This window comes from Salvelinus sp. IW2-2015, linkage group LG7 (assembly GCF_002910315.2).
Source record: "Salvelinus sp. IW2-2015 linkage group LG7, ASM291031v2, whole genome shotgun sequence".
Classification (NCBI taxonomy): Eukaryota; Metazoa; Chordata; class Actinopteri; order Salmoniformes; family Salmonidae; genus Salvelinus; species Salvelinus sp. IW2-2015.
The window spans coordinates 24,152,268-24,165,715 of record NC_036847.1 but is presented as its reverse complement, the minus strand read 5'-3'; the positions used below and the strand labels follow the sequence as shown (position 1 = coordinate 24,165,715).

The 13,448-nt window shown below is 42.5% G+C and overlaps 1 protein-coding gene across 1 annotated transcript in view; it reads right to left on the bottom strand.

Annotated features, from left to right (window-relative positions):
* The window catches only part of LOC111966955 (voltage-dependent L-type calcium channel subunit alpha-1D-like), a 39,643-nt gene that overhangs the window by 16,178 nt on the left and 10,017 nt on the right, over positions 1-13,448 (bottom strand). Inside the window, exons 3-15 of the mRNA XM_070444335.1 lie at positions 7,780-7,919; positions 7,524-7,669; positions 7,270-7,422; positions 6,779-6,975; positions 6,142-6,245; positions 5,866-6,008; positions 5,679-5,744; positions 1,924-1,990; positions 1,809-1,835; positions 1,496-1,656; positions 1,060-1,285; positions 315-522; positions 79-199 (exon numbers count right to left, since the gene is read on the bottom strand). Of these exons, the coding sequence (XP_070300436.1) occupies positions 79-199; positions 315-522; positions 1,060-1,285; positions 1,496-1,656; positions 1,809-1,835; positions 1,924-1,990; positions 5,679-5,744; positions 5,866-6,008; positions 6,142-6,245; positions 6,779-6,975; positions 7,270-7,422; positions 7,524-7,669; positions 7,780-7,919 (1,759 nt within the window). The remainder of the gene's footprint in view (positions 1-78; positions 200-314; positions 523-1,059; positions 1,286-1,495; positions 1,657-1,808; positions 1,836-1,923; positions 1,991-5,678; positions 5,745-5,865; positions 6,009-6,141; positions 6,246-6,778; positions 6,976-7,269; positions 7,423-7,523; positions 7,670-7,779; positions 7,920-13,448) is intronic.

Genomic DNA, 13,448 nt, shown 5'->3' with positions numbered 1-13,448 from the left:
TTGTGTACATTGAATGGCTTTGTACAAATGTGGATTATGGAATAACAAACACTCTGTCTTGGTAAACAGAAAGGATACAGTTACCGACAACAAAGAGGGAGACAAAGTAGATGCACACGATCATCTGTGGGAAGACTGGCCCGCCATAAGCCATGATCCCATCATACATCACTGCATTCCAGTCCTCTCCTGTAAGGATCTACAGAGGAAAAAGGTAGAGAGAGAGAGGGAGAGACAGACAGAAAGAGGGGGTCTGTAAGGAAAAGCACATGCAATGTGATTGTAGTGTGAAGGGTATTAGAAGTATAAGTCACCTGGAAGCAGGTGAGCAGGGCCTGGGGGAAAGTGTCAAATGTGCTCCTCTTCATCTGAGTCTCATCAAAGTTGAATTTACCCCCAAACAGCTGCATACCCAGCAGGGAGAAGATGATTAGGAAGAGGAAGAGCAGAAGCAGTAGAGAGCAGATAGCCTTCATGGAGTTGAGCAGCGAATTGACCAGGTTTGACAGGGCTGCCCAGTGCCTAAACAGGAGACAGATGGTTTCAGTGTTTGAGGGTAAAGAATCAAGGTATGCAGTACCCTTCCATATGGAATTCATGCATGCAAAGCATTTAATCAATTGCAGAGTGACATTTCAGATAGTTCCTTCAGAAGTACATTTGATTTGCATAGCAGCGTATTCTGGAAAGATCTGGGACCAGTCTAGCAAGACAACACAAACAGATCTGGGACCAAGCTAGCAAGACAACACAAAACAGATCTGGGACCAAGCTAGCAAGACAACACAAACAGATCTGAGACCAAGCTAGCAAGACAACACAAACAGATCTGGAATCAAGCTAGCAAGACAGTACAAACAGATCTGGGACCAAGCTAGCAAGACAACACACACAGATCTGAGACCAAGCTAGCAAGACAACACAAACAGATCTGGGACCAAGCTAGCAAGACAACACACACAGATCTGGGACMAAGCTTGCAAGACAGCACAAACAGATCTGAGACCAAGCTAGCACGACAGCACAAACAGATCTGGGACCAGGCCAGCAGTTACCTACCGTGTCACTTTGAACACCCTGAGCAGGCGGACGCAGCGCAGCACAGAGATGCCGATGGGAGGGATGATCTGCAACTCAACCAGGACCGTCTCCAGGATGCCACCACACACCACAAAGCAGTCGAAGCGGTTAAACAGAGCCAAGAAGTGGATCTGGAAACCAAAACTGTACATCTTCAACAGCATCTCCAGCGTGAACAACATCAACAGGATCTTATTGGCCCGCTCTGAAGGAAAGACAGAGAAAATGAAGGTTATTTATTTATTGTTCCTGATGTCTATGTCACCATTTCAACCTGCTGAATTAGAGAGAAAATGACCCAGAGAAAAAGAGAGAGGGGAGGAGGACGTAGAAATAAATAGAAAAGAACAGATACAGGTAGGTGAAGACAGAAAGTAGAACAGRCAGAGATGTAGAGAGGAGAGTGGATCCTGACCCTGCATCTCGGTGAGCCACTTGGGCTGGCCGTAGTGTTCAGAGGCGCTGGCTGCAGTGTTGAGAAAAACCAGAAGAAGCACCAGCCAATAGAAGTTCTGGGATTTGACTGCTACACGACAGTTTTTCCGAAAGGCGTGGTTCAGTTGGCATAGCTGGTCACTGAGTGAAGAGAGAATCAGTAGACACGTTATATGAGGAGCGGAAGGGTCAGAAACAGGCTTTGTCAAAAGTCTGTAGTGTAGTGTACACTTTTTTTTTAAACTGAAAATAAAACATTGTGTATATTCTTAGAGGTATCCTGCTCAACTTACCAGAAACTGTTGGCCATCATTTTAGCCCTACAAAAAAGGAGGAAGAACCATTAAAATATCACCATTGATAACAATGACAAATTAACAAAAAATGTACATTTGTTTATTTCCTTACATTAGAGATGCGCAGCAGCCATTGTCGTCATCTAAATATGCTCCAAATTCAGAGTCTGAATCCGATTCTGTTGAACACAGAGCCATAGATTCGATTTTTTGTTGTTGTTGTTTTTATTAGGATCTTCATTAGTCTTACTAGGGTCCGACACATAACGAAAAAGAACAGGCAAAAGACTTTACAATTTCTATACATTTAAAAACATGAACATGTAGTGTACTTGTGTGTGCGTGTGTATGCATCTATCAGTTAAACATACAGTGCATTGGGAAAGTATTTAGACCCCTTGACATTTTCCACATTTTGTTACCTTACAGCCTTACTCAAAATTATTATATATTTTAAATCTCATCAATCTACACACAATACCCAATAATGAGAAAGATTTAAAAATATATATTTTTGCAAGTTAATAAAAAATAAAAWAAWWAAATAACTATGTATTCAGACCCTTTACTATGAGACTCGAAATTGAGCTCAGGTGCATCCTGTTTCCATTGATTACCCTTGAGATGTTTCTACAACTTGATTGGAGTCCATCTGTGGTAAATTCAATTGATTGGACATGATTTGGAAAGGCACACACCTGTCTATGTAAGGTCCCACAGTTGACAGTGCATGTTAGAGCAAAAACCAAGCCATGAGGTCAAAGGAATTGTCCATAGAGCTCCAAGACGGGATTGTGTCGAGGCACAGAAGCATTGAAGGTCCCCAAGAACACAGTGGCCTCCATCATTCTTAGATGGAAGAAACACCAAGACTCCACAGAGGAACTCTGGAGTTCTGTTAGAGTGACCATCGGGTTCTTGCCCGGCCAAACTGAGCATCGGGGGAGAAGGGCCTTGGCCATGGAGGTGAATAAGAACCCGATGGTCACTCTAACAGAACTCCAGAGTTCCTCTGTGGAGATGGGAGAACATTCTAGAAGGACAACCATCTCTGCAGAACTCCACCAATCAGGCCTTTATGGTAGAGTGGCCAGACAGAAGCCACTCCCAGTAAAAGGAACATGACAGCCCGCTTGGAGCTTGCCAAAAGGCACCGAAAGAACTCTCAGGCCATGAGAAACAAGATTCTCTGGTCTGATGAAACCAAGATTGAACTCTTTGGCCTGAATGCCAAGCGTCAAGTCTGGAGGAAACCTGGCATCCTCCCTATGGTGAAGCATGGTGCTGGTAGCATCATGCCGTGGAGATGTTTTTCAGTGGCAGGGACTGGGCGACTAGTCAGGATTGAGGATAAGATGAACGGAGGATCCTTAAYGAAAATCTGCTCCAGAGTGCTAAGGACCTCAGACTCAGACTCCCACCCGTAGCACGCGCTCCAGCAGGTATATTTCACTGGTCATCCCCAAAGCCAACTCCTCCTTTGGCCGCCTTTGCTTCCAGTTCTCTGCTGCCAATGACTGGAACGAATTGCAAAAATCGCTGAAGTTGGAGACTTATATCTCCCTCACTAACTTTAAGCGTCAGCTGTCAGAGCAGCCTACCGATCGCTGCAGCTGTACATAGCCCATCTGTAAATAGCCCATCCAACCAACTACCTACCTCATCCACATATTTGTTTATGTTTTTCTGCTCTTTTGCACACCAGTATTTCTACTTGCACATCCTCATCTGCACATATCACTCCAGTGTAAATTGCTAAATTGTAATTATTTCGCCACTATTAGCCTAATTATTGCCTTTCCTCCTTACTTAATTTGCACACACTGTATACAGATTTTCTATTGTGTTATTGACTATACGTTTGTTTATCCCATGTGTAACTGTGTTGTTTTTGTCGCACTACTTTGCTTTATCTTGGCCAGGTTGCAGTTGTAAATGACAACTTGTTCTCAACTGGCCTACCTGGTTAAATAAAGGTGAAAAAATATATATATAATAATAAACTCTGGTGAAGATTCACCTTCCAACAGGACAATGCAGAAGTGGCTTTGGGACAAGTCTCTAAATGTCTTTGAGTTGGCCCAGCCAGAGCCCTGACTTGAACCCGATCGAACATCTCTGGAGAGACCTGAAAATAGCTGTGCAGCAACGCTCCTCCTCCAACCTTACAGAGCTTGAGAGGATCTGCAGAGAAGAATGGGAAAAACACCCAAATACAGGTGTTCCAAGCTTGTAGCGTCATACCCAAGAAGACTTGAGGCGGTAATTGCTACCAAAGATGCTTCAACAAAGTACTGAGTAAAGGGTCTGAATACTAATGTAAATGTTATATTTCAGTTTTTATATTTATATAAATTAAAAAAGTAAAGTGGTCTGAATACTTTCCGAATGCACTGTACATGTCAATACATTCACACAAAAAGTAGGTCACATAAGGGAAAGGCATTGTGCCGAGAGGTGTTGCTTTATTTGTTAAAAAAAAGAAAAAGTTTTACGGTTCACTTGCGCTATATGAGATGGAAGGGAGCTYCATCCAATCATGGCTCTATATAGTACTGTACGTTTCCTTGAATTTGTTCTGGACCTGGGGACTGTGAAAAGACCGCTGGAGGCATGTCTGGTAGGGTAAGTGTGTGTGTCAATCATGTGTGTAAGTTTACTATGCAAACAATTTGGAATTAATGTTTCTTATTTAAAAAAGCAGTCAGTCTTTCCTCAACTCTTTGCCAAGAGGGACTGGCATGCATAATATTGATATTAGCCCTCTGATTGCAATGAAGAGCAAAACGTGCAGCTTTGTTCTGGGCCAGCTGCAACTTAACTGGGTCCTTCTTTGTAGCAATTGACCATATGACTGGACAATAATCAAAATAAGATCAAACTAGAGCCTGCAGGACTTGCTTTGTGGAGTGTGGTGTCAAAAAGCAGAGTATCTCTTTATCACACACAGTTCTCTCCCCATCTTTACAACCATTGAATCAATATGTTTTGACCATGACAGTTTACAATCTAAGGTAACACCAAGTAATTTAGTCTCCTCAACTTGCTTAACAGCCACACCATTCATTACCTGATTCAGCTGAGGTCTAGAACTTAGGGAATGATTTGAACCAAATACAATGCTCTTAGTTCCAGAGATGTTTAGGATCAGTTTATTACTGCCCACCCATTCTAAAACTGACTGCAACTCTTTGTTTATGGTTGTAGTGAATTCACTAGCAGTGGTTGCTGACGCGTATAGAGTTGAATTATCAGCATGCATGGACACASAGGCTTTATTTAATGCCAGTGGCTGGTCATTGGTAAAAATAGAAAAGAGTAGAGGGCCAAGAGAGCTGCCCTGTAGTACACCCCACTTTACATGTTTAACATTCGAGAAGCTTCCATTACAGGAACCCCTCTGTGTTCTATTATATAGATAGCTCTGAATCTACAATATGGCWGGTTGAAAAGCCATATATAAAAGCCAACAGTAAAGCTCCCTCAATCTTCTTATTATAAATTTCTTTCAACCAATCATCTGTAATTTGTGTCAGTGCAGTACATGTTGAGTGCTCTTCTCTATAAGCATGCTGAAAGTCTGTAGTTAATTTGTTTACAGAGAAATAGCATTGTATTTGGTCAAACACAATTTTTGTCCAATAGTTTGCTAAGAGCTGGCAGCAAGCTGTTAGCAGAATGACTTTGGCTTCCCTCCAGGCCTGAGGACAAACACTTTCCTCTAGGCTCAGATTAATGATATGACAGATAGGAGTGGCTATAGAGTCAGCTACCATCCTCATTAGCTTTCCATCTAAGATTAGAGAGAGTCAATTAGTACAAATACACAGACAGTAACAGTGAGAAGAGGGTGACAGGTTATCATACCTCCGTCCTCGCTGTGTTTATACCAGCCAAACTTCTTCATCATTTTCTTCTTGGCAACAGCAGCACCTTATTAGGAGACACAAAGGTAGAATATATAGGTGCGAGGCTGTGTTTGTGTGTGGGTACAGTTATATGTTTGTATGTATGTGTGTGTGTGTGTCTCTCTTAGGCAGTCAGTTAACCATACGTTTGTTTCCTTCCTCATCCACATCCTCGGCCTCGATGAGCCAGTCCATGTAGCCACACATATCCTCCTCCATCTGCTTCTTATTCTGGGCGTCCTGCAGCTCTCCACGAGCCACAGCCTTCTCTCTTTCCTTGGAGAACTCTCTGTACACACAGACATGCACGCATTTACGCACACACACATATAGAGGGTCATTACACAACCTACACTCGGACAAAGCCTTCACACACAAATCTAAAACAAGACAAACATATACACACACTTCAACTCACTCACCCGCTCAACACTCCCAATACAAGGTTGAGTACGAAAAACGAGCCAAAGATGACCAGAGAGACAAAGTAGACCCAGGGCATCTCAAAGCCAATTGCATCATTCATCTGCAGGAATGCAGAGAGAGAGAGAGAGAGATAGAGGGAGATGAAGCATCATTAATCAGACACTGCACACAGGGTACAGATGTCAATTCAACTTATATTCCACGTTGGTTGATTTAAGCAGTGTACCCAGTGGGTGGTGTTCCATATTTATATGAAGATAGAGAATTTGATCAGAGGAGGACAGACGTCGGATCTTAATTTGAGCCAGTTTGCTACAGCGTGAAAATAATCCTGCAGCAACAGGAAATGTGAATTATTAGGTGGATTAGAATGCATTTTGCAGGGATTGATACATTTTCCGAAAGGGAAGACTGAAATGTCAAAGTGGAAATTACAAACTTCAGAAGCCTCAAATACACTACAAGTTAAGATCCTAAAAGGAAAAAAAAAGGACTAGTGTGCATCTGAAATGGAACTTTTCCTATGTAGTGTACTACTTTGGACTAGAGTCCACAATGTCCACAGCTTTCTGGTCAAAAGTAACGCACTATAGGGAATAGGGTACCATTTATAAAAATTAAGTCTGATGTTACCCAGTAGAGCACATCGGTCCAGCCCTCCATGGTGATACACTGGAACACAGTCAACATGGCAAAAAATATGTTGTCGAAGTTGGTGATCCCACCGTTAGGCCCCTCCCACGGTCCTCTGCACTCTGTCCCATTGCCAACACATTCCCGCCCGTTTCCAGCAAATGCACACGGTGTGGGGTCATCATCCACGTTCAGTTCTGGGAGAGAGGACAACATGGGGAGGTCAATCATCGTGACAAATATATTTGTCTTCGTAAAAAGATGAAATCCAGGCTTCCAAAGCATTAATTGATAACAAACTTCTACAGTATGTAAATAACTTGTTTTTCCCCAGTCTGTGTACAATGACTGTGTGTACAATGACAGTAACATTGTTATATAGTGTTTGAATGTGTATGTACAGTATTGAGCAGTGTATATGTATATAAGTATATAAGTATTATTATTATTATTATATTATTATTATTCTGTTGTAAAAGTGGAGTCTGTACCTGTGCCCACGTAGAAACAGGTCTTGTGCATCCTGCCGAGGAAGAGCTCCAGGCCGATGATGGCATAGATGATGATGACAAACATGACCAGCAGACCAATGTGCAGCAGGGGAACCATGGCTTTCATGATGGAGTTCAAGACAATCTGGAGACCTGGACACACACACACACAAACACAGCAGAGAGTTTTACTGAAACACACACACACACAAACACAGCAGAGAGGGGTTTTACTGAAACACACACAAACTTACTCGGCACTCCAGACACCAGCCTAAGGGGTCGCAGCACCCTGAAGGCTCTGAGCGCTTTGACATCCAGTCCTCCTGGTTTGCCTGCTGYATGATGGGAATCTCCAGGCTTGTGGTCAGCCGTCCCCTCAGCAACCACACTGAACAACCTGCAACAACAGCCACACAACAATCAGTCAGCACACAACAATACAGCAAAAACACCATAAATAGAAAGAAGGGGGTAACAGAAGTGGAATGGAGACATGAGCTAGCATACCCGACGACGACGATGACAAAATCAAGCAAATTCCAGCCACTGCGGATGTAGGCGCTGGGGTGCATAACCAAGCCATAGGCCAGGATCTTAGTGAAGGTCTCAATGGTAAAGATAACTAGGAAGATGTACTCTACTTGTTCCTGCACTCACAGAGAGGAAGAAGATGGCATGGTCAAATACACATACTTCTAATTTGTCTGTGTACTGTAATCAGTCAAGAGCAAAGACAGATGTTGGGAAAATTAGGTAAAGACAATTTACAAGATGTCTGTGGAAGTTCATTATGCAGGGTTAATATGCAACTAATATCCTAATGAATATATTATATGTAGGGATGTATTGTTTTAATGTTGATATACACTACCGGTCAAAGGTTTTAAAACACCTTCTCATTCAATGGATTTTCTTTATTTTTAATATTTTCTACATTGTAGAATAAAAGTGAAGACATTAAAACTATTAAATAACACAAATAGAATCATGTAGTACCAAAAAAGTCTTAAACATATTCTTCAAATAGCCACCCTTTGCCTTGATGACAGCTTTTTAAATTCTTGGCATTCTCTCAACCAGCTTCACCTGGAATGCTTTTACAACAGTCTTGAAGGAGTTCCCACATATGCTGAGCACTTGTTGGCTGCTTTTTCTTCACTCTGCGGTTCGACTCATCCCAAACCATCTCAATTTGGTTGAGGTCGGGTGATTGTGGAGGCCAGGTCATCTGATGCTCCACTCCATCACTCTCCTTCTTCGTAAAATAGCCCTTACACGGCCTGGAGGTGTGTAGCGGCATTGTCCTGTTGAAAAACAAATGATAGTCCCATTAAGCCCAAAGCAGATGGGATGGCGTATCGCTGCATAATGCTGTGTTAGCCATGCTGGTTAAGTGTGCCTTGAATTGTAAATAAATCACAGACAGTGTCACTAGCAAAGCACCCCCACACCATAACACCTCCTTCTCCATGCTTTATGATGGAAAATACACATGCGGAGACCATCCGTTCATCCACTCCGCATCTCACGAAGACATGGCGGTTGGAAACAAAAATCTCCAATTTGGACTCCAGACCAAAGGACAAATTTCCACCGGTCTAATGTCCATCGCTCGTGTTTCTTGGCCAAAGCGAGTCTCTTCTTATTATTGGTGTCCTTTAGTGGTGGTTTCTTTGCAGAAATTCGACCATGAAGGCCTGATTCACACAGTCTCCTCTGAACAGTTGATGTTGAGATGTGTCTGTTACTTGAAGTCTGAAGCATTTATTTGGGCTGCAATTTCTGAGGCTGGTAACTCTAATGAATTTATCTTCTGCAGCAGAGGTAACTCTGGGTCTTCCATTCCTGTGGCGGTCCTCATAGGAGCCAGTTTCTTTATAGAGCTTGATGGTTTTTGCGACTGCACTTGAAGAAACTTTCAAAGTTCTTAAAATGTTCCGGATTGACTGACCTTCATGTCTTWAAGTAATGATGGACTGTCATTTCTCTTTGCTTCTTTGAGCTGTTCTTGCCATAATATGGACTTCGTCTTTTACCAAATAGGGCTATCTTCTGTATACCCCCCTTACCTTGTCACAACACAACTGATTGGCTCAAAAGCATTAAGGAAAAACATTCCACAAATGAACTTTTAACAAGGCACACCTGTTAATTGAAATGCATTCCAGGTAACTACCTCATGACGATGAGTGTGCAAAGCTGTCATCAAGGCAAAGAGTGGCTACTTCGAAGAATCTAAAATATATTTTGATTTGTTTAATACTTTTGTGGTTACTACATTATTCCATATGTGTTATTTCATAGTTTTGATTCTACAATGTAGAAAATAGTTAAAATAAAGAAAAACCCTTGAATGAGTAGGTGTTCTAAAACTATAGACCGGCAGTGTATCTACTACATGTTGGGCGGAAGGCAGGCACCGTCACGTTGATGGCATATATAGGTCAAAATGTGTGCACAGGAGTAAGGAGCCATAATAAGCCTGTTACTAGAGCGCTAGTCAGTAACCCTGGGCCAAATGCATCCTTATGCTGCTCATCTCTGGCACCACAGTCACTGGGCTTCGATGTCAGGCTGGAATAGAAAGGCAGCCAAAACCTGGCCATATCATCCTGGTCAAGCAAGGTGATGTGACAGATTAGAAGGATAAGCTATAGTAGTATAATGAATGCATGAAGACATAGTGTATCACTATAGCAGAGAGGGGGTGGGGGAGGATTATGGGGAAGCGTCAGACTTCAGCCTCTGTTTCCTCTCCACAAATTCTAATCCAATAAAGGGATCTACTCCAAGATCTATAAAGGGATTTAAGGAGAGTACTATCCAACAACTGTCCTGCCTCACAGCCAAGCAGATGGACTACACTGACCCAGCATGATGATCTGCAAGGTTGTGTTCAGCGCCATGGCATWGATTTGACATATACCCTGATGAAGACAGCTTGTCTGTCGAAACGATGGTCATAAATATTTTTGCATCTGAGCTCCTAGAGTGTGCGGTTCTCCTTTATTTTTTTAAGTGTTCCACTCCGCTAGCCAGCACCTCGCCTAAATAGGTGTGCGTTTCTTTCGCCTATAGATAGATTTTACAGGTGTCTGGAACTCTATTGGTGGGATGAGACGCCATTCTTTCTCGAGAAATTCCGTCTCAGGCGGCACTCCAGAATCTCCCTAAGTGTTCAATTGGGTTGAGATCTGGTGACAGACGGCCATGGCATATGGTTTAGATCCTTTTCATGCTAATCAAACCACTCAGTGACCACTCCTGCCCTGTGGTGGGGGCATAACCATGATAGCCAAAATAATGGCAAAAATAATGKCCTGCCCAGCATTTTTATACATGACCCTAAGCATGATGGGATGTGTGGAACCACCTGCTTTCAATATACAGTTGAAGTCMGAAGTTTACGTACACTTAGGTTGGAGTCATTAAACTTGTTTTTCAACCATTCCACAAATTTCTTGTTAACAAACTATAGTTTTGGCAAGCCGGTTAGGACATCTACTTTGTGCATGACACAAGTAATTGTTCCAACAATTGTTTACAGACAGATTATTTCACTGTATCACAATTCCAGTGGGTCAGAAGTTTACATACACTAAGTTGACTGTGCCTTTAAACAGCTTGGAAAATTCCAGAAAATGATGTCATGGCTTTAGAAGCTTCTGATAGGCTAATTTACATAATTTGAGTCAATTGGAGGTGTACCTGTGGATGTATAACAAGGCCTACCTTCAAACTCTGTGCCTCTTGCTTGACACCATGGTAAAATCAAAAGAGATCAGCCAAGACCTCATACCGCTCAGTAAGGTATGAGTTCTGTCTCCTAGASATGAACGTACTTTGGTGCGAAAAGTGCAAATCAATCCCAGAACAACAGCAAAGGATGTTGTGAAGATGCTGGAGGAAACGGKTACAAAAGTATCTATATCCACAGTAAAACGAGTCCTATATCAATATAACCTGAAAGGCCGCTCAGCAAGGAAGAAGCCACTGCTCCAAAACCGCCATTAAAAAAGCCAGACTATGGTTTGCAACTGCACATGGGGACAAAGATTGTACTTTTTGGAGAAATGTCCTCTGGTCTGATGAAACAAAATAGAACTGTTTGGCCATAATGACCATCGATATGTTTGGAGGAAAAAGGGGGAGATTTGCAAGCCGAAGAACACCATCCCAGGCGTGAAGCATGGGGGTGGCAGCATCATGTTGTGGGGGTTCTTTGCTGCAGGAGGGACTGATGCACTTCACAAAATAGATGGCATCATGAGGGAGGAAAATTATGTGGATATATTGAAGCAACATCTCAAGACATCAGTCAGGAAGTTAAAGCTTGGTCGCAAATGGGTCTTCCAAATGGACAATGACCCCAAGCATACTTCCAAAGTTGTAGCAAAATGGCTTAACGACAACAAAGTCAAGGTATTGGAGTGGCCATCACAAAGCCCTAACCTCAATCCTATAGAAAATTTGTGGGCAGAACTGAAAAAGCTTGTGCGAGCAAGGAGGCCTACAAACCTGACTCAGTTACACCAGCTCTGTCAGGAGGAATGTGCCAAAATTCACCCAACTTATTTTGGGAAGCTTGTGGAAGGCTGACCGAAACATTTGACCCAAGTTAGACAATTTAAAAGGCAATGCTACCAAATACTAATTGAGTGTATGTAAACTTCTGACCCACTGGGAATGTGATGAAAGAAATGAAAGCTGAAATAAATAATTATCTCTACTATTATTCTGACATTTCACATTCTTAAAATAAAGTGGTGATCCTAACTGACCTAACACAAGGAATCTTTACTAGGATTAAATGTCAGGAATTGTGAAAAACGGAGTTTAAATGTATTTGGCTAAGGTGTATGTAAACTTCCGACTTCAACTGTACTTTGTATCCCTCATTTAGGCAAATGTTTCCTTTATTTTGGCAGTTACATGTACATAAACTACAGTGGAATTGTTTTCTATAAGAGATCACAGATCAGATCATGTCCTCTGCCATAGAGAGAGGGGGGAGGGGCAGAGGGGCTTACATGGGGATGGAACAGATGGTCAGTGTTTAAGTATCATTGTCTCTTATACGGTCACCTGATCTGAGTCAGACCCCCAACTTTTCCTCTTTAAAGGGGCAATCAGCAGTAAAAACAATAACAAAGCGTCTTCTCCGCCCGTTTCGATAAAAAGCTGAGGGATGGGGCTGGGGAAATGTAACCACTCTCAAATTCAGAGACAGAGCTATGGATGCATGTGTAACTAGTGTGAAATGGCTATCCAGTTAGCGGTGCGCGTTAGTAGTGTTTCAGTCGTGACATCACTCGCTCTGAGACCTTGAAGTAGTTGTTTCCCTTGCTGTGCTGCGGTAATTATGCTTCTTGGGTGACCTTTGACAATGTGTTCAGAGGRTCCCTGGTTCGAGCCCAGGTTAGGGCAAGGAAAGGGACGGAAGCAATACTGTTACATTAGTGCTGTGACCCGGATCACTCAGTTGGGCTCTGCCCAGCTGCTGGGGTTTCTGTGGAGAAGGAGGAGGTCAAAGGGGGTTGAGTGTAACTGGAGTGAAATGGCTTGCTATTTAGCGGTGCGCGCTAGTAGAGTTTCAATCGGTGACGTCACTCGCTCTGAGACCTTGAAGTAGCTGTGGCTTTTGTGGAGCGATAGGTAATTATGCTTATTGGGTGACTGGTGTCGATGTCTTCAGAGGGTCCCTGGTTGAAGCCCAGGTTGGGGCAAGGAGAGGGACGGGAAGCAATACTTTTACACAAGGACTGACCATCCATGATATCAGTATTATAGTTTTAACCATGTTTTGAGGCTATAAAGTATTTGTTTACTTTTATTTTGTTTACAAACAATGTATTAAAACAAGCTGATATTTTGGGTTCTGATTGGATATGACAGTTGAACGGAGTTCATGTGGGATTTATACGTTATATTGTTCAGGAATCAATGGGTACATAGCATACATTTATAAGACAATACATGGATGTAGAAACTGCAGATTGCCCCTTTAACGGCATTATTCTTTAGGATTACACCCCTACCTACCCCTACACCCCACATCTCACTTCATAAAATACTTCCAGGCTTTCCTGAAGTTGTTCAAATACTTTGAGCATTTGCTTGTGCCTGCCTAGAGTCCCAGATGGGTTTTGCACTTTTAGGAGTATTCCACTGATTCA